The sequence below is a fragment of the Scomber japonicus genome, chromosome 2 (assembly GCF_027409825.1).
Source record: "Scomber japonicus isolate fScoJap1 chromosome 2, fScoJap1.pri, whole genome shotgun sequence".
NCBI lineage: Eukaryota > Metazoa > Chordata > Actinopteri > Scombriformes > Scombridae > Scomber > Scomber japonicus.
In genome coordinates, this window is record NC_070579.1 from 27,634,480 (window position 1) to 27,656,413 (window position 21,934).

The following is a 21,934-nucleotide window of genomic DNA, read 5'->3' on the forward strand; positions in this document are numbered from 1 at the left end:
GTTCATACAAAACAAAGTTAGGTTTTATGCGACATAGGTGGGCAAATGAATCAGATATGAACCAGCAGTGTGAATTGCAGCCTGTAGACTAAGCTAAGCTGACCCAACGGCCAGGTGAACATTAGCTCAACTCATGTTAGCTATGTTACACTAATGGAGCTAACAGCAAGCAAGGGGGCTAAAGACACAGTGTTAGATGGTGTATCCTCATAGTCTGAGAAGTTTTAAACTCCTTTTTCTCTCCTCTGCGATAGCTGCACAGCTCTCTTGCAGCACTAAAAAAACAATCTCCTTGTCCACCATGCTGTTCACTCAATTTGTATATAAATAAATGAATACATAACAAGCCTCAAGGTGGGCAAACAATCATAAAATATTATGAAATTATTATACTAACTGTGTGTCTGTCTCTAAAATAATAATAAAAACATGTGATAACTTGATAAGCCATATTTTAAAAAGGAAATTTAAAGACTTGTGTGCTCCTAAAGCTACTGTTTTGTGTTCGACTGTCTAAAATTTATGTCAAACTCTTTTGCACAGTGTTACACACTCTGTCAAACCTATTGTCTATTTCCCTGACACACTCCCTAAATGCTCGCCATCAAACTGTGACAACATTCATGTAGTGTAGTGTTTAAAATAATGTTTCTATTCCCCTGTTCAGTGCGTCCAACCTCCTTCTTACAGTCTGTGTTGCATGCCATTTGTCTAGACAAGTTTGTTGTGTGAATATGTACAAACCCACCCTCCTGCTCCCTGTACCCTCTTCTTTATCATGCAAAAAATATTAAGGCAATAAATCCTAAGTTTGGGTGTGTTTTCACTATCATGTCGATATAACCGTTAATAATATTAGTAATAAAAAATGATACTGTATGTATGCATTGAGGAAATTTAATTTACAGGTTTGCAGGGTTTTCTTTTTTTATTGTCGTTGCTGTTTCATTGAAGAATGACCGTGTAGCAGTTCAGACAACAGCCAAAACCTTAAGCTTTCAGCCATAAAACCAGAATCTACAGTATATATTCAATACTATTACTATCAGGGTGTACTGCCAGGGAGAGAATACTGAATGAATCTGTATGAATTAACAAAAATATATATTCATTATTATGTATTAAGCAATGAAGATATGTGGGAAAAAGACCACCTTCTCTCCATACACACACACATACTGAAGTGACTACTATGATGTGAAATGATGCTTGATTTAATTCTACTTCTTTGTGGTTTAGGTGTGAGAATGAGCCACTAAAGACAACAAAGAATGCCATGAGCAATAAAGGATTATCATGTATGTTTCTGCTTGAGATTCAATAAAAAATTAAAACCTTGTTCACAGACATCAAATATGTGTTGCCGTCTTTTCTCAGGGATACATTTTGCAACCTCATTCACTTACTGAATGCACAAACATCTCAGTAAAAGAAGCACAGGTGAAAACAATGAAATCACATTTAGCTGCTTCAGGGTCATGGTGTTGTGCACATAAATAGGATGGAGGCATTGTTAGTGTTATTAGTAACACCTGTGCTTTTACTGCTGTGACAAGTAGAAATGCCTCCTGAAAAAGAACTTTTCAATAAAGACATAAAAAATAAAGAAAATAAAAATGATTGTCTTTAGCAAATGAAAAAACCTACAATAAATTACCATATGTCTTAACTATTCAACAAAATAGTGCTGATGGTAATTGTTATTGTATAACCCCTATGATGACGTGTAACACAGACAACAGGTATAAAAGGTAAAGGCTTGGATTAAACATGAATGGGGTAGGCCTATTGACTGATTACACTCATAAATGTACTCAAGATTCAAGTAACCTGTTTTTTCATGAAACCGTCTTATCAGAGTGATCAAAATAGCAGGAACAACTGCTATCATTGTATAACTCAATAAACTGTAATACCCTTGCAATGTCATAGAACTAGTAAGTTGATTTTTTAGATTGAATAATAGGGCAGTGAGGTCCCTTTGCACCAAAGAAAATATTTTAACAATAAAACTCCTCACATTTAAAACAGCAACATGAAAGCTACGCAGTGCAGACTCTCAGCTAAAAATATTGTGTGACAAATCTAGCCTTAGCATGACTGCAGTGATATTATCAGTCATGTCATGGTATTGAATATGTAAATGTTCCAATGTCACACTGACAAAACTTTAAAGGAAAAGCTAAAAGTAAATCCTGTTTCAGTGAGGAAAAGAGACTGTTGATACTGGTGAACGTGCTCGGAGTCTCTTCTGAAATGCTGCACTGCAGTATGATGGACTCAAATTGTCCAATATGATACTCCATTGATTTTCACACCTCACATACCCCTACATCACAGCTGCATTTTCAGCTCTCTTTGCTTCCATGTATGTTTTTTGTTTGTTTTTTGGCAAACATCAGATGTCACAATATGCCCCCTGAGCGTGATTATGGAATCAATAAGGTGGTACTTCTACATACATGTTCACAGTCAATCAGCTGACAACTCATTTTTTTCAATTGAGAACAAGATTCAGAAGATTGTGAGCAGATTAAATCTGCACACTGAAAAGTAAACAGAACTGAAGTGCAGGAGTGCCTCTGAACTATGGAGGAAAACATCTGTGCTGCTGTTATTGTTGAAAGGTAATATAGGGAGACACATACAGCTCATCTTAATGGACTTGGTGTATTTCTTCCATTTAGCCACAGAGAGACACTGTTGTCTACATAAAACACTACAGAAAACACTGAACTCTACAAATCCAGCCACATGTAGTAAAGCCTAAGTAGGAGGACATTGTGCACATCATATTTTCAAGCTTCATTTATTCCATAAACAAGAAATCAACCAAAAAGTTAAACTAACCCAAAAAAAAACTAATCCTCTTTTTCCTTTAGCACTCAAGTAGTCATTGTTTTACAAATGTTTACATCCATAATTACCATCTGGTGAACAACATCCACAGCATAAAGCAGTAAGAAGGAAACAGACAGCACAGTAGGATACGTTTTTGTCTGCAGCTGGTAGTTGATCTGTTCTTTAGCAGGACATGCAGACTAATTTCTTCTTGAGTCATTAAAAAGTAAAAAGAGTGCAGACCGTTTCCTTTCATTTTTACTGGAGCTGTTTTATTTCAAGGCAGCAACTTATTAGCTCTAGTTCCTGGTTACATAGCAGCTAACTCTTCTTTATGTCATTGTGGTGTTAATCCTAAATTTAGAAGAAATCCTATTAAGTGCTACAAAATGCAGAGCAGTGTTTTTCCTCACCAACACATAGTTTGGATGTTGGTAAAAAAGGACAAACATGGCAACAGTTTGGTGACACAGCATTTAAATTGTATTCACAGACCTTTGATGAGAAGAACATTTGTGTACTCAGGATCAAAGTGTAAAACCACATTTCAGATGTTCAGTGGTAGATTTAAGACCCGTCACAGCTAAACATTTTTAACAAGCATTTTTGAAACCGTAAATCATCATTTAAATAAAATGGATCGGTATGATCTGAAAGCTGTAAAGACATAAGAGGTTTTCTGCATTTTTAAATCTTTGTCTAACATTCATTACTGAAATGCAAACCTGGATTGAGGCGGTAAATGTGAACCTGTAATAATCCGTGACACCAGTACCAACCCTCTCATACTAAACCACACATTTTAGCTCCAGTAAATAAAAATAAACAAAAACACAAACAATCAACAAACCAGACCTGGTTGAAAGTGTAACAGAAGTCCATTAAAACACTCAAGTTACTTTGTGTTCTTGTAGTCCGATTAACAGACTAGAAAACTAACTCTGTATTACACAACGGTGTTTGCATGCCACAGTGGAGAAACACACTGTTTTACTGTACAGGCATCCATTTCACTTTCGATGATTCATGTGGAAACACATATAGAGACAGGTAATGTAAATGCTGGATACTGTAACAGTGTAATTTGAGTGTACATTTTCATTTACAGCAACATTTATACACAAATTATTACAAAATCCAGCAATCAAAGTAATGTAAAGTACCTAAATGGCTTGTGACTCTTTCCCAGGTCAGTCACAAATAAATATATTCTATATAGTGACAAGTCTCACAGTAGCCAGGTTTATAAATCTATCAACATATCACTGAACTGATAGTATCTAAAGGACAGTCAGCTACTCAAATACGGTTTAGATCAAATAAAAATAACCTGATACATCAGATTTCCACAGCCGGGTGAAAATACAATGTTATGGTATCCCTCATAGGTTTATACATCTATCAGATTGAAATGGGATATTGGCTTTGGTGTTTACTGGTTGGAGATACCTTGTATGTCCAGCTTGGATTAACATTTGGGGAACAATGGTAAGAATAGTACAACTCATTTACAGCACAATAATAATTATAATAATAATTAGAATTCATTCAACACAACAATATAAACAGGGATTGCCAAAAGTGTCCCTTTACTATTCAGATTTGAAACCCTCCTTTAAAACCAGCCCCGCAGCCCCCTTATTAAGGACTCTAGACACTTGAGAAGATATTAAAGGATTCAAGATAACAAAGTAAGCATTGCCTGGTTAGATTGCACAAAGAGCCACAGCAAATGTTGTCCAAGCTTTGAATCCAAGTCAAAATTCAAACATCAGAGCACAAAACCATTTGTTCTAATCTCACCAGCTCAGATGGACACTTGCTGATTAATCCCGTTTGATCCTTTAACATCTACTGAAAAAGTCTAGGAAGTAGACAGAGTTAAGAGATTTCCTCCGAACCCCAAACAATCGACTCTGATATGGTTTCATGTCAGAGATGATGTGCAAGGTCTTCTGGATAGGCCGTTGGAGGGCGTGAGGCTGAAGAGGGTTACCAGACGGGGTTTGGAGAGACGGTGGGGATTCAAAGGGGGAACGGAGGGTTGAGGGTAGCCCTGGTTTCTACACATTCGTCCGACACTTGGGGAAGATGGGTCCTCCCTCAAGCCTTCTCTTTCTTACTGTAAATGGAGAGAAGAAGAGAAGAAATAAAAAAAATGAAGATAAGATAGGTGAAAGGAGGAGGGGGCAGGGCAGAAAACACAAGCACATTTTCTTTGAATACAACTCTTACTACTACGAGTAGTATTACTAATTACCACCATCATCATCATCATCATTTAAAGCACAGCAAGTTAGAGTGCCTTATTTGCTTTGCATGAAGCAAGAGGAGAGGCAACTGAAAGAGGGGAAATTGTTTCAAAAAGCTTCAAACAGCTGCAAAAGCAAATGTTTTTCGAAAAAACATTCCCCTTGAGGGTGAAAAACAGCTAAGATGCTAAGATGCTGTTTCAAAAGAGAAAAGGAGTGGAAAGAGGTTGGAAGCAGAATTACTCCAGATAATGCAGCAGAGAAAAACAACCCTAAAACAAAACAAAAAAGCAGACCACAAGAACAGAAAGATCCAAAGATTAAGAAAGGCCAAAGAAAAAGTAAGACAATGTGGCCAAAGAACAGAATGATACAACACAGCTTTACTGTTGGGAGTAGAGTAGTAAACAAGAGAGACAGACTATGAAGGTCTGTGCAGCTTCACAGTACAGCTAAAAGATGAAAATTAATACAGCGAGCATAAAGTAGCAGTTTCATCCCATCCAGTCAGACAAAAAAATGTATTAAGTGTGACTGTTGTCCAGTAACCTGACACACTAGATGGTTTGTTAGACAAAACCATCTGAGAAGTCATCCATAGAGACTGTTTGGAAAGGGGCAGACACTTCCAATTTGGCAGGTGATTGGATGCACCACCTGTCTATCACTATCTTACCCTACAAGGCAGCTGTTTTTGCAACGCTGATTGGCAAGCGCGTAACTTGAAGCCTGACAAGATGGATTCTCGCGTGTTATCGTGATCTTGCGAATCCACCTGCCTTGCAAGGTAACTTGTCTAGTGAGTTACAGATCCATTGTCTTGCTTGAGGGAAGTAGAGTTCATACCTGTGCACTGCTTTCTTCTGTACGTAAACCTTAAGTGATATTTCTTAATCAAGTTTACAATTCATTCTTTTAGTCATGTTGAGCAAAGTTGCGGCTCACTGATTTTTTTAGATTGTGGATAGATTTCCTTGTTTCTGGATCTTCAAGACATCAACGTAGTCCAGTATGCCCTTTTTCAGGCAGGAGCTCTTAATGCTCTTTTAGGAAATGTCAAGAACTTGTGGCAAAAAACAGTACAGGATATTCTGACATTTGGGAGGCACTGGCACTGGCCTTTGAAAACCAGAGATGACTGAAAAGAAAGGAAGGTGATGAAAGGTGCTGCGGAGAAGCAACAGAAACTCTCAGAGGAAGATGACAGGATGTGGCAGCAGTTCCAGTGCTCTGGAAAAGAACCAGGAGATGTTGGCAGCAGAAAGGCAAGGCTGAGCAGTCAAACGGTGCTGTGTTTGTGTTTCAGCTGTTTGTTTTTTACTTAGTCTTAGACTTGAACTTTTTCCCGAAGGCCATCTCCAGCTCAGGGACAGACAGAGTGAGGGTGAAGGAGCCATCAGACTCTGACCGTACAACTCGGGCTTCAAGACGACAGGGGAAGAAAACGTTATGACAAAATTATGACACACACTAAACTTCAAGTGGTGGTTTGTGACAAGACATTAAAAGCTGTAACACAAGCCAGACGTAAACATAATTCTGAAATTAAAGCTGCAGTTGGTAACTTTGTGAAGAGAGAGGACTTAGCATCAAATTTGAAGTACAACAGTCAGATCCTTCCCCCTCCCTCTCCGCTGCACTCCTGCCCTACCTCCAAAGTCCCTCCCCCAGAGGAGGCTGACGTGCGCGCGAACACGTGCACGCGATCAGTAATACATGAACTACACTCCACACAGCTAGATATAAAAAGCTTTACAGTGACTTTCACATGGCTATACCTTACCTAGAAACTCGGGGATGTGAGCTTGACCAAGCTGAGGAGGAAGGGGGAGGGGCCTGTGTGCGTAAGCAGTGATTGACAGCTGTCAGACACTCCATCAGACACAATCCTGGCTCTGATTGGTTCGGTGGATTCTGGCAATTTGCAGTAGGAGCAGTAGGTGGGGCTAAATGAGCCTGTTTTTTTTTTTTTTTTTACAGATTACTAGTTTCATGTTATGCTGTCTTTACACAGTGACAGTCTTAGCAAATATGACAAAAAGTTACTTTTATAAGACTTACCAACTGCAGCATTAACATTAATCTTTAACCCTCCAAAACAGCATTAATTCAAAACAACTTAAAAATTAAAATGGAACTTTGTTTAAGGGCAAGAACCGCTGACCTGCGTTCACATAAAAGACAAACAAAAAAGCACCATCATCTGACATGAGACCAGCATGTTGCAACATCTTCAAAAGATGTAACATTAACTGACCACCTTTCTCTTACCCGAGTCCGTAAAGCTGCGAACTACAGAACAATTAGTTTGCGATGTAAGGCAGCTCAAAAATATAGCCCTGAAATATTAACAAATGCTAAGTTTATAAAGTCTATATGGTTTAATTTTGTTGATTTTATGGCAACTTTATGGTATTTTCATGGTTTTGCTCTATTTAATTGTGTTAGACGTATGAAAAATGAATAAAGAAATGAAAGTTTAAAATTAAATGAATTCATAAAAATAACTGGTGCATATAGAGAAAGATTTCCTCCACCAGCACTACTGAGCCCTCTCTCATGCACACACTCTTTTCTTGGCACTGATGTCATAACTTAGGAAGGCACTGTTTTGATTAACTGGGGCTTTCTGGCCATACTACTGAGTTACCGACCAATGACATCACTCTGATTCTTCTATTTGAGTCTGATTATAAAAGTAGAACCCGAGAAGATATAGTGAAGATAAAAGTGTCAGTGCTGACGCATGTAATAACTCACATAGCCAAGTTCAAAATACATGTCTGTGTGTTTGGCTTCGGAGACTCAATGCTGCATAATTGCTATCAAATATGTGTGTGAGTGTGTGTGTGTGTGTGTGTGTATGTGGCCCACCAAGGTCGTTGTTGTTCATCATGGCGTTGGAGCCTCGGAGGCGTGGGCCCTGCTGGGTGAAATGGTAGCCAAACTTCAACAGTGTGGTGTTTTTCTCCAGCATGCTGGCGATCTCCATCTCCACCTTGTTGCCTAACGGCTGACTCTGGAGACGGGAAGACATGGAAAGAGGAAGTGGATTTGTGGTGAGAGAGATAGGAGTGTTAGCGAAAAGGAAGGATTGAAGAAACAAAGACAGAGGAGATGAAAAATGGAAAGAAGACACACACACTTTCTTTTCCTGGAACTTTCCCGGATACAGTTGGTTGCCATGGCAACAGAGAATGAAGTACCCGGAATTAGCATGGTGTTTTAAACTATTTCAGTTAATCGATTAATTGATTCGTCAGTCACCAAAGGGTGAAATAAGTCAGGAAAAAAGAAAAGAGCAAGACGGATGAGAGAAAGTTGAACTAATGACCGAGCAGTGACTCACTTCAATTATGCAGTATGAGACATCACAATGCAATCTGGGCGCATTAGACTTAAGTGGCAGCGATGGCCTGTGTATACTATCTGACACGCATTCACATACACGTACGCATGCATGCACACACATACACACACACACGATCAGTGAGAGAGTCTATGCATGTACCTGATTGTCTATTTTGAGCTCCTGTAGTGTGGTGTTATGCTGCAGAGACTCTATGAGGGCCAGAATTCCAGTGCCTGTGATGAAGTTGGACTCAACATTCAGACTCTTCAGCGTTGTGTTCACCTTCAGCATCTCTGCCATGGCCTCAAGAAACACACACACAGAAGCAAACTGAAGAAACATACTGTATCTGGAATTTACTCATTGCTTTGCAGCCATTTGCCAAAAAGGATAATTCTTGTTAGATAGCAAAAAGGTGAACAGTATATTAGAGAAAGAATAAAAGAGCCAGTGACTGAAAGCCTGAAAGCTCATAAAAAGGTAGAAAGTAAAACTTGAATTAACATTTTGTCCAAGGTCTCCTGTGTTGGAAATGTTATAGAAATAATAAAAAAGGAACATGAAACCAAAATGTTAAATTGCCAATGCATTTATGAGACATGGTCCTTGTCTGATATATTGTCTTGTCTACATATTTTAATTGAATTGAGCTAAATAATCAAGCTAATATGGATTTTAGCATTACACTCTCCTGAAATGTAACTTACAAATGCTACAGGGTCGTTACTTCTGGTTCCTACAATACTGAGCCTCTCCACCACAGTGTTCTTCATCAGAGCATCAGCGTACGCCTTTAGAGTTGGGATGGGGATATTCTATGTGCAAAAAAACATCATTAAAACAATTTCAGCTCAGTAAATGACTTGTGTTTCAGCCTTTAAAGCAAAATTACACTTTAATGTTGATCTGGCAAAAAGCAAAGAGCGCCTCAGGTTTTTTTGTGTTTTCATTGGAGATGATTTTGTTTTTAACAGTCAGTTAAAAAGGAGCCTGTATCATTTATGCTGAGCAGTGACTGCTGGCAACAATAAAATAACAAAATCTACATAACAACTAAATAATAAAATAGTAAAAAAAAACACAGCTTTTTCAAATGTGTCTAAAAATTTAATTAGCAAACAAATCTAAGTCTGAGTCTACTTTAGGGTTGTATTTAGTGTGACATGGTAAAAGAAAGGATGGATGAATATAGGAATAAATGTTTAGTGATTAAAAATACAGAACTTTGCTGTAAAATAGGCCGACAACATCAATAATAAGCGGTCTTACGGAGTACTGACCTCTCAAGCACACATTGCTCTTACCCTGATGTTGTTGAGGTTGACCTCCACCAGGTCAGGGTCGTCCCTCTTCAATCTCATCAGAGTGTCCTCTACGTCAGTGGAGTTGGGCTCCTCATCAGGAACTGGTTTATACTGGGTGCACTGGATCACACCTACCACACATTTACACAATAAACACTTAACTCAAATATAACAAACTTGCCAAAATGACAGTGTTTGTGTCTGTGTGTGTGAGGAGACAGTTAAGGGGGTTTGACAACTATCAGCTGGTGGTCCAATCAGAGTAAATCTTACTGTGGGAACAACAATCATTAAAAGTCTTTTCCCAAGTTGACGAATTTCTTGATTGAGAGTTTAAGACTGCCAACTTAAAAAATCTCCTTCACAAAACAGTGTAACAGTATTATCTGAATAAGTGATTTGACTGCTAACACATCTGCCAAACAAATCACAACAATCTACTATTAATGGATGTCCAACATTTTCCCACAGTCAGAAATCACATTGAATATTTTTCTTGATTTGATAGTTGCTTTGACAGTTCAAAAGTGCAGAGAAGCACATCATCCATCCTGAAGAGAAAACATCCAAATCACTAAATCATTTTATTTTGAAACTTTTTGCATATTATCATTGCATATCTTATGTTTTTATTTGTTTATGAAAATAAAATATAACTTTTCACAATCTTGAAATTTGTTTACATAATATAGATTATTCATCACAGTGAACACAGGATCTTGGCATAAAATAAAGCACAGATGTTTGAATTCATCTGCAGTACAGTGTGCAGATGTTTGCTCTGATGCATAAATCAACTTTCTGGCCCCACATTTATTTTGTACTCAAATACGCAGTGTAATGAAGATAAAACAGGACAAGATACAGAACTGTGGTAGTAGAAGAAATAAAACATGCACAAAACACGTAGTTCTTTCTGTTGTCAATCTTATGCAAATGAGTATTTGCCAGAGCCAGAGGACGGTTGGTTGACTGGGTGATTGGATGTGGCGCACCAATTGGGGGACTGGGCCAGGTTGGCATCGGATTGGCTGGCTCACCACACCAAAAACTACAAAAAGACTCAAGATGCTGGAGGTGAGGTGGCAGAGGGTCAATTCTCCATCTCCTCCTTCTTCCAACCAGCCACATTAGTCTGTAATCCTGAGTTCATCTGTTCTGTTGTTTTCGTAGGAGTGGACTGACAGTTCTATTACTCTGTTTTCTCCTGTTTGTCTTAGTTAGGGAGGTTAGAGTTTGTGATTGGTTTCTTATGTTTTGGGTTAGGTTGGTTTTGTTTGTTATTTTGGCCTTTATCCACCCTGAAGGTAACTTTGTTTGAGTTTGTTATATATTCATTATTCTCTTATATAAATAAATTCATGTTATTTGCTCTAACCGTTTGTTGGCTGCTTGGGACGTGGGGAAGATGGGGCTCAAGATTCATGTTGTGTCTCAGACACCCCTAGCTAGGCATAACACTGGGGCACTAAATTCATTCTGCTGAATTAACCAATTTGCAGTATTTTCCTTCTAACATGCAATATGTGATGAAAGAAAAGTCAAAGCTCTCACTGTTGGCTTTCTAAATAGTCTTTATGGTCTTCATGCAAAAAATTACAATAAAAGATTAACTAACTAGCTCTTTGTCCAAACACTTTTTTACACATATATCAGTAGTGAAAAAACAGACTGACAATATCACCAGGCCATTTAGACGTTTATACCTGGCTCTCTTTTTGAGAGACGGTCATATTTGGTAGTGAGATGTTCAGTCTGTCAATATAAAGCTCAAGGAGAATCTACAGTATAAGTGGCTCATTATTGTGTGTGTGTGTGTGTGTGTGAGAGAGAGAGAGAGAGACAGAGCGCACACGCCAGAGAGAGAGAGAGAGAGTGGGTTTGTAATGTATATAATATGAAGGCTAAACAGATGAATCATCAGTGTTATTCCAGGAGGATCTATGGGATAGTGTGTTAGTTGTATCCACTTAATTTGTGTTTAGTTTTAATGTGTGTTGTTGTATTTGTTCATGCATAGAGAGCAGAGAACTATTATCTTTGGTAAAATAAACCAACATTCTGCCAACATGAGATCATTTCACTTGACTCCAATTCAACTCGCTTCAACATTTTTCTTGAATGAGATCACTTTTTTTTTAAACTAGTTGAGTGATCTGCTGTATTTCAGGGTACTTTTACTTATTTCTTGAAAAATCCTGGAACAAATGTTTCTTTAGCTTAGCAATTGACAGATTTCTCTAAATCAAAACCCAGTTTCAGAAGTTTTAGTACCTGTGTGTGTGTGTTTGTGTATTTGCATAGGTGTGTGTGTGTGTGTTTTACGTACTGTTGAGGCCTTGCTTGTTGACTATGGTGCTGCTGGCCAGGGCTTCATAGTATTGTTGGTTGCTCATTAGGGTGTGCATACCCAGGATGGCTGGAAGACAGTAAGAAGACAGAGTGAGGATGGAAAGAACGAAGGGAATGAGTGGAGGATCAGAAGAAAAAAAAAAGCAGGAGGATGTTTAAATAAAAACAAAGAGAAAAAGGAATCACACACACATTCAAATAGAAAAGAAAAACTATACATATTTGCTTGATGCAGCCATTCAGTGGACCACCATGCTAACACAGACAGGACAAAGGCAGATACACAAGCGAGTCAAACATGACCGTAGGTAGAGCAGCCACAGCTGAGCCCTTTTTTGGCTGAATGTGATGATCAGGACTATAAAAGATGTGAAGGTATTACACTGTGAATCCGACCCATCAGTGACTTGAAATCACTTACGTCCTTGCAGCGGTAAATCTGACATATTTTTCTGACTGAGCAGTTAGTCTTTGTACCCTCTATAAAGGCAGCAATTTAGACACTTTTATCACCTTGTCTATTTGTCAGGGAGATTGAGAGCATGAGAATAAACTGTGTTTGCAAAGACATAAACAGTTCGGGAACACAAGCTACCAAGCTGCTTTTCGTGAAGAAGGGGAGGGCATGTTACCCTCAACAACTGCAGGGAAATATACCTCCTTTTCAAACTGATGTAAGCTGCAATAATGTTTGACGTCAGGAAGTAGAATTATGAGGATACAAAAGTTAAAACCAAAGGTGAAAGAAAAGAAAAGAAAAAAACGCATTAGATATGGTTTTTGCTCGCTACATGGTTTTCTGCATTATTTTGACCAGTTAAGTTTAATTTGATTAAGTAAAGCTAGTCATACATCTTTTAGATTTTAAGAAAAAAATGTTTAAGACTAAATATCAAAGCAAAAGGTTTATAAAATCTCTGTACTCTCAACAGCCGTGATCCATCTTAAATAATCTTAAAATATCTTTTAGAGCTGCAAATAACGATTCTTTTCATTATCAATTAATCTGTCAATTATTTTCTCTATGACATATCTATACACATAATAGCACAATTTCTCAGAGGCCATGATGATGTCTTCAAATTCCTTAGTTCATATGACCAACAGTCCAAAGCCCAAAGATATTAAGTTTACTGTCATGTATGACACAGAAAGGCTTAACATTCTCAACATTTAGATGCTGCAACTGGTAAATATTTGTTACTCTAACTATTATTCAATTATCAAAATTATATTTATTTCCTGATGATTCATCTACTACTCTAAACTAATAGTTGCAGCTCTAATAGGTGTTCAGCTACAAATGAAAAGGTTCTTATTCAATTAACTCTGCAAAAAATGTTTTCTCTTACAGCTGGAAAGTTTACATGCAGCAAATTATTTGCCACAGTAACAACATTTTCCATGCATTTAACCAAATTGATGAAAATTCCTGTGTAATGCCTCAACGGTTACAGGCATCCAACAGTCCAACTGTGAGTCATGCTGCACGGTTTTGCTAAATGTCTGTTTATAACAAGAGGCAACAACATGAACAAGACAAAAGACAAGAATTTGCTTCATGCAAACACTGTGTGCCGTCTACAGATACCATGGGTGGTGTTCAGTTAACAGACATAGTGATCCAGCAGAGATGCAGGAGGTGAAGAGGATGGAGGGATGGAGGGGAAGGGTGGAGGGAAGATGAAAGGAGCACTAGAGGAAATGGAGAAGAGTTAGATTGAGGAAAAGATGATTAACAAGGGCTGGTGATGATTGTTTTGCACTGATTAGTGAGAGGAGAGAGTATACAGAGGATGAAGATTAAGACTAATCTGTCCAGCATGTGTCAGTTAATGATTTTTTTAGTTTCAGAAAAAATGTCTGCATCTTGGTGAAAATCTGATGTGTGGGAACAAAAAAATTCCAGGTAAAAATCCATTTAAACTGATTTCCAGTTTTACACAAAATAATATGCATGTTGTGGATGAAAACTGGAACAATCTGAAAGTAATAAGTCTTGTGCATACAGTGCATGTGAATGTGAGATGTGTGTCACGGTACCTGCGATATCACAGAGTTCAGCATCAGAAGCACTAGACAGGGCTTCTTCTAGCTCCGGCTCCAGAGTTACATTCTCCATAATGGGGTCCACCATCTTTTTAGGCACAAAGGCTTTCCCTACAAAATGATTAGATATATTCAATATGCAATAATACAGGACAAGTACTACTACCATGATGACCAATATCACTGGTACCTAACTAACTAGCACTGTAGTAAACTGAGGTCAGTTCACTTTCAGTTGAATGAAACTAACATTTTGCATACATTTCAAAGTAAACTCACCGGCCACTTTATTAGGTTATTCAATACAACAGCTCAGCCATATATTCTAGCATTATAAAACTTATACATTTTTAGTTTTTGTTGACATTGTCAGAAAGGAGATCATGCTAATTTGAGATCATAGTGGGTGGTGGAGGATTACTGGGGTGGATTATATTTAAAAGTGTTCCTAATATTGTGCCCGCCTCATGTTTGTTAATGGAGTGGATCGTTAGACTAAAGTAGAATCATCACTGTTCTGACAATGTCAACAAAAACTGACAGTGTAAGATGAGCTTCGTAAAAGTAGAATTTATGGCAGAGCTGTTATATTGGATTACATTAGATTGCACAGGTGTTCCGGTGAGTGTATTTGCTGAGGATAATTGGTGCTACTTTGGAATTTGTGAATTAAAGGTCCTCACACGGGTGTTTTCACTCACATAATCAGACCTCTGATCAGGTTGTCTGGAACCTTGCTGAGTAACCTTATTTGAGCCAACAGCTGCAGCAAATGTTAATCAACCCTAATCTGAACACCTACAGAGTCCAGCGAGAAAGTCTGATCCGGCAGAAGAGTGAAAACACCTGTGTAGGAGGGTAATGGGTGTGCAGGGCCAGTGGTGGACAGTAACAATTACTCAAGTACTGTACTTAAGTACTATTTTGAAGTACTTGTACTTTACTTGATTATTCCATGGTATGCTACTTTATATTTCCACTCTGATATATTTCAGAGGGAAATACTGTACTTTCTATTCTACTACATTTTTTGACAGCTTTAGTTCAGTCGTTCCCAAAGGGCGTGCTGCGGGACCTGGGGTGCTGTGAGAAAAGGCCAGGTGTGCCACGAGATGAATCACTGTTCATCTATAAAAAAAACCCAAAATGTTTCATCACATTAAAAAAAGCTGGTGACATTTACATTAACTACGTTTCATGTTAAGTTTTTGAAAACATTAAAACAGAATAAATAAGCAGCAAATATCAAAATCAACATATTAAAAACTGTTTAATATGTGGGTAGTGGCAGCTGACATGATGCCTTACTGTTGCCAGTTGTCATAGTAACAGGATACACTTTCCGGCTTGGGAGTTTTGCAGACAAAAACAACCTCTGAACACAGAGGTGACTAAACCTGGCTGACAAAGCTTCCGCTTAACAGACAAGTTTTGGCTGCTTGTGGAAGACCATGCATATTCACTGTAGTGTTACATCTTCCCATATTCATAATGGTATTATGTGGGTTTCTAATTGCTGGTATGCATGAAAATAAGACAAGAGAGTAGATCGACCTGCAAGTTGTTCTCATAGCAGCTCACATGTCCCATGTTTTTTTGTAGTTGTTCTCAAATATAAATATAAACTTTAATTGAAAAAAAATATAAAAATATATTAATATATCATTTAATTCTATTCACTGTATTTGAGAATGAGTCTATATCAAATCAAATCTAATCTAATCAAAATGAATCTAATCAAATCTAATCTAATATAATATGGTTCATTATGCGTCTGACTGGGTGTTCCACACAAAGAACTGGAAGTTAGATGCCCTGCTCGGTGGGAGGGAGGAGAGATAATAACACCAGCATGGAGGACCATGACGAAAGTGACAGCAGGGAGACCTTCTAGAGTTTCGCATAGACACGTCTGGTATCTCTCACCATCCATCACACACCTCCCTGTCTTCACTAGACCGGTGCTAGTGAGCCCACAGGCCTCACAAGGGTGGTCCTGAGGAACAAATCAACTTACAGCAAATTAAAAAAAATCCTCCTACTCATGGATGCCCAAGGTTTACGATGCAGGCCTCTAAATTATAGTTATTATCCTAAGATGCCTTGTTTTCGGTTTGTAACTGAGTTTATCTAATTGAGAAGTAATCTGAACCTTCTCTCATCTAATTAGGTTTACTATGAAAAACTTCACTGGAAGCTCTGGTTGTTACCTCTCTTCTCCCCAGTGAAAGGCACCAAGTCTTCTCTGTCGGGATGTTCTTTAGCCTGTTTCTCCAGATGAGCCAGCAGGTCGTCCCTTTGAAATGTTCCTGTCGGAGCTTTCTTGGTCTGGTCCTTCTGCCGCATCCCAGCTGGCAATAATGCATTCTAGACAATATGATAATTTATAGATAATTTTAAGATTGACACTGCATATTGCACAAATAACACATCATCTTTGATATCTCCAGTATGTGTTGTGTATTGCTATAGTGTTTTATTTTGTATAAGCCAGCATTTCTCAGCGGTGGATGGCAATGTTGGTCTATTCACCACTTTGGTCAATTTTTAAATATTTCCATAATTATTGGATGGACTGCCATTAAATTTTGTACAGACATAAACAGCCTCCACAGCATGATGCATACTTACTTTGGTGTTCCTCTGACTTTTCATCTAGTGCCACCAGCATGTCAAAACTTTAGTTTGTTCAACACTTGACAACCATAATATCGACAAGACTAATCACAAAACCTTCTAACATGCTAACCTAGGATGGTGAGTCAACATTATACCTGCTGAACATCAGCATATTGGCATTGTCACTGTGAGTTAGAATGCTGACATTAGCATTTAGCTTCAATCTGCTGTGCCTTAACACAGCTTCAAGGAGCCTTCTTCCTGACAGAACCTTGCAGTAATAAATAACCTATAGATTTGTCTTCGTATTAATGTTGGCAGAAAGGTGACACCCTTGTTCTTATTGGGGAATGAGACAAAACATGCATCCACACTGTTAGTGTGAATGTGAATGTGAAGGAGATATAGACATGTCGGTATCTTTGCTTTGGTTAATGTAACTCCCATATCAGCTCATATCTCTACTCTAGCACAACACAGGACTAAGAAACTCCCCAGAGCTTTGCTGCTCACCATGTTATTTTCAACCTAAAGCAACATTCAAAACCAAGCTCTTAGAAGTGCTACTTATAGCTTCATATCTTATCTGTCCTCTCAGCACTTCAGAAGCCTCGCTCTCTCTTCACAATTTTCTGTCTTGCTCACTTTCTCTTTTTCCTCTTACTCTTATTCACATGCCTACCACCCTTCTCCTTTAATGCTTCCAAAGTATAAGATTATCAAAGCAGGAAACAAAAATATATATTTACATAGCCAGACTGCATTTACAGTGAACATCTTTAAACATAAAAAACCCAATCTCTCTCACAGCTCTTCCAGTAGTTAAATGTTCACATGATCAACAGCAGTATTTATAGTAAAGCTGGGAGTATATCTCATCATTACTGCCAAGCTTTTTATGTCAGACAGTTATATCAGCTGTAGATAACACACCTCTTACACTTGGTTATTTTTAACAATATGAGACTCTGGCTTTCACTCACGCCTTCTCTATCTGTAATCAGCAGCCACAGCATATATCTGTAAGCACATTCTGTATATATTGTACTGTATATGCATCTCTATGGGCAAAAGAATGGGATGCAGGAGCAATTTTTCTAAGTTATGAATTAATAAAAATTGACATTTTCATTTTACACCGGCAATCTTTTTTTAAATTTGTGACCACTTGGGGGCAGCGGAAACAAGCTGTGAACACAACATTCACATATCACTTATGAAGTTGATATAGCAAATGCTAATAAACAGTCATTTATATACACAGCAAACAGATATGAAGCAACAAGAACATTCAGTTAGAGTTGTGTTTCTGTTTACCTGAGGAATAATTCCAATATTCACTCTTGCTTTAGCTCTATCTTAGTTTCCACAACTCCCTAAGGACAATACTGGACTCCTCAGCAGCTAAATGCTCCAGTATGTTCACCAGCTAGTTGCTAGCAGTTTCTGTTCAGAATATAGTGGGTTTATCAGAGCATTTTTGCTGCCTGTTGTGTTATTATGATGAGAGTGGTGGGAGTGAACCAAAACAGTAGAACTGCAGGTTGTAAAAGAAAAAGAATGAGCCCAAAATGAGTCAGGTCAATGCTCTGTATGTAAAGTACATGTAATTTGTATGAACAGCAAAATCAGCAGTATAGTTACAGTGGTCATGTCCATAATTCATAATTCAACACATTTCCACATTAAAAGTATTTTGGAGAAAAACATACTGTATATATTTCAGCCACGTGGATGTGACTGTGGTATCTCAGAAGAAGTAAACAATATGAACCAGTTCAAGTCGCAGTGTCTAAATATATGACGGTGAAGCTGTACAAACTCTAAAAACACAAAATGTTCCCCAGATTATTGGCATTAAATTTATCTCTCCTGAATCAAGAGTACAGCTGGTGCACATGTTGTTCTTTTTTGTCAGACATGTCTTTCTCTTGACTTTCTGGAACTGATGTGGGCAGTCTTGCTGGGAAGATTACAGTGTTTTCTTAACCAATTGGGCCCTTTACTGTTGTGTAAAAGGTTACCCTCATCAACAGGCACAAACAAGGTAAGTACGCACACACACTGCCTCTGGCTGTTTCTTCTGTTTACGTCATGGGGTCCCTTTGGTCACTCAGTGCTGGCATTAGTCACTATAATAAACACACACTCCCACACTGGGGCCAGCACATTATACCCTTCCAGTCATCCCCTTGGCATTGAGGGGGAATCCAGTCACTTTATGAGCAGTTAGACATTTATCAGAAAGCTATTACAGCTGCTGTCACCACCCATGATATATCACTGACACTATGAAGCTGGCGACGGATGCGTCAAACACAGAAATAAACATATCATAGAAGCAACAGAAACTAAACTTGAGTTAAATTATGCTCTGTACCTGTTGTAGCACAGTAATCGGTCAAATCCCACTAAATACAGGAGAAATACTGTAAATGATAAGGAAGATGGCAATACTGTGGTATAGTAGGACCAATTTTATAAAAAATCATTCACATTAAAGTTGTTTTCTACAATTCCGTTTTACTTTGGTGCACAAAGTAAATCAATGAAGTAACCATGGGGATTTACAGTATTACTGTCCTCTACAGTGGTTTTCTAGGACAAAAATTACTGTATGAAAACTTTTACGAGGCCTGCAGTTTGTTCATTCTCTGTAAATGTATAAAGAGACATATCATGCCTTCTGTTATCTTTTTCTATTTTTATACTGTTATGGTGTCAGACATCTTTGTTAAACATGGTCAAACTTCCAAACCTTGAGGTGAACAAAGGTAAAAGTGTTCCCTGCAAGTCAAAAGCCAAGCCTGGTTCACACTTCATTTGTAAAGTTACTTCTTCAAACACTTATCTCACAACCTTTGGTAAAGCCTTTGGTAACATGAGTATCCAAACAACCAATCTAACAGTCTGCATGTGCTGTAACTAACTTTACTCTATTAGCTGGTTTTGGCAATACTATACCTCATCAGAATTACACTGTACTAATACTGAGTAAACCATAATTTACATTATAGTCATTTAATCATATGAACACTGAAGGTCATCCAAACGTTTTGCACTCTGGCTAAAGACAGAAATTACTAAGCTAACGGCCATTCAAATGAAAACACAACGGGCTGTAGAGTACTATATTACAGCAGCATGTCCTGTTGAGCCAGCATGAGCCCATAACTCTCGACTGATACCAACATACTGACAGAAACTCCTCCTTATGAACTGTATATTATAAACTTACATCAGGATCCAGCTCCTCTAACTCATCTTCTAATCGCTGGAGCTCTTCCTCTGAGAGTTTCTTCAGCAGCTCGTCTTCGTCTATGTCCCTGTACTTCTCCATCTCCTTCCTCATTACAGACATGATGGACAGCAGACCTGGGAACCAAAAATGACACTCTTGCAAATCGGGCTGATACACAAAATGTAAGTGCCAGGTTGGATTTTCTGTTACAGATGGTAACAGGATATTATGTATAAGCAATACTGAAGCATGTACTTTAGGTAAAAAAAAAAAACATTTTTTACAGCATATAATAAAATCAGCTTTTGGATCTGTATTATTTTTCTGATTTCTGGCAATGAGAATTTACTCTCACTACACCAATTTTTCAATTAAGTACATGTTTTGTTCTTCCAAATGGCTTAAGGTGATAAAATTACAAATGGTGCCAAACTTCTTAGTTCTATCATCATCATCATCATCATCATCATCATCATCATCATCATCAACATCCTATCACATCTTTCGCTCTCTCTGTAAAGTTTAGAGTCAGTGAGATGGTTCAGCAGTAAGTTCAGTGTTGCTAAGGTATGGTTAACACAATGTGATCTGAGCGGTATTTAAACAGTCCCTCACCTCAGTGACCCCTCCAAATGAGAAAAAACAAGACGTAAGATCAGAGGCCTGCACGACCCTGGGATTCAATAACAAAATGATATCTGTAGATGGAAACAGAAATGTAAATTATTCATATTTAGTGTTTGAAGAATTAGATCAAAAGTAAAGCTAACACATGACACATGCTTTTTTTTTTACACAGATATGAAGTGTGGTCATTGATTTTGATTGAAACTGACTGTACTCACCTCGATGACCTCCAGCTCAGCAGTAAAATAACAGCAAAGGCAGCCAAGTGCCAGTAGCACTCTTGGGAAAGAGAGAAACCTGGAGGAGGAGAGTACATAGTGAAGCGATTAATAGCTCACAAAATTAGAAAGCAGTGCGTCATCTTCGAAGAAAAAAAAGTTACATTATAGATCTGCTTGTTTTCCTTTTTCTTCTCGTTTAACCTTCTCTAGTTCTGCTTTGAGCAACTGACACAATAGCAGCTAAAGTGGGCCGGGGAAATAAAACGTTATTTTAAATGTTTTCATACCATGTCAAAAAATGTTTAGCTGTTTTTGAACTGCTACGTCTGACGTGCTTGTGTATGAATGTAACCTTTACAATCCACTGCTGCTGTTCTCGTTGAAGATGCACTGAAGATTCATTCCATTTCACATTCCTCTACTATTCATATTGCATGTGGAAGCATTTGGCCAGCTGGTAGAAAATTCAATTAAAGTGCCAAGTTTCCTGAAAAGACAACTTTTTTTTTTTAAGTTTCAAACCTTATTTGCTTTCTTGTGGTAAGTTAGATGAGAAGATTGGCACCACTCTCATAGCGATATAGTGAATATTTACATATAGCCACTCGCAAGTTAACTGAGCTAAGGTTAGGATAATGATTGGAAATGGAGTCGTTTTTTGGAGTTGTTTTTAATTAAACAAACGAGGTATAAAATTTTAGCTAATGAGCTAAAAAAGGTGCTGTTAGGCAGATTTTGTTACCTTTGAAGGCCGTTGTGTTAAGACATGCTAACTGGCCACTAGCTATAGTGTCAATGGAAATATATGAGAGTGGTATAGATCTTATTTGACTCTTGTTAAGAAAGCAAATAAGACTATTTCCCAAAACTCTATTCCTTTCATTCTTTCACTGCTCTGTAATTCTGTATTGTACAAATAAGTTGCTATCATCAACAGAATAATGTTGAATGGGCCACTAACACAGTCTATAGAGGTGTAGCTTGTTGCAGTTGCTTTAAATATACTTTCCTTTTCTTGTCTATGTATCTAACACCATCTTCTGCTAGCATTACCATTTCTGACTTGACCACTTGAC

The 21,934-nt window shown here is 38.0% G+C and overlaps 1 protein-coding gene across 2 annotated transcripts; it reads right to left on the reverse strand.

Annotated features, from left to right (window-relative positions):
* Nucleotides 1-4,831: 4,831 nt before the first annotated feature.
* tmod1 (tropomodulin 1) lies at nt 4,832-20,139 on the reverse strand. 2 transcript variants are annotated; one of them, XM_053330603.1, is made up of 9 exons: nt 20,008-20,139; nt 16,361-16,517; nt 14,145-14,261; nt 12,079-12,168; nt 9,750-9,880; nt 9,153-9,260; nt 8,605-8,748; nt 7,968-8,112; nt 4,832-4,963 (listed from the first exon to the last, which is right to left on the reverse strand). In XM_053330603.1, exons 1-9 carry the CDS (start codon nt 20,128-20,130, stop codon nt 4,905-4,907), a joined length of 1,074 nt encoding a protein of 357 aa, XP_053186578.1. In that variant the 5' UTR covers nt 20,131-20,139; the 3' UTR covers nt 4,832-4,904. The 2 variants fall into 2 exon arrangements, with proteins under 2 accessions (XP_053186578.1, XP_053186570.1); XM_053330595.1 differs by lacking the exon at nt 4,832-4,963 and adding an exon at nt 6,411-6,514.
* Nucleotides 20,140-21,934: the final 1,795 nt, after the last annotated feature.

Coding starts and splice junctions, on each gene's coding strand:
- tmod1 (XM_053330595.1), bottom strand. CDS start 20,130: ATGTCTGTAATGAGGAAGGAGATGGAGAAGTACAGGGACATAGACGAA. Junction 9,261..9,749: donor TCAACCTCAACAACATCAGG/GTAAGAGCAATG, acceptor TTTTGCACATAG/AATATCCCCATCCCAACTCT. Junction 8,113..8,604: donor AGCTCAAAATAGACAATCAG/GTACATGCATAG, acceptor TCCCGTCTCCAG/AGTCAGCCGTTAGGCAACAA.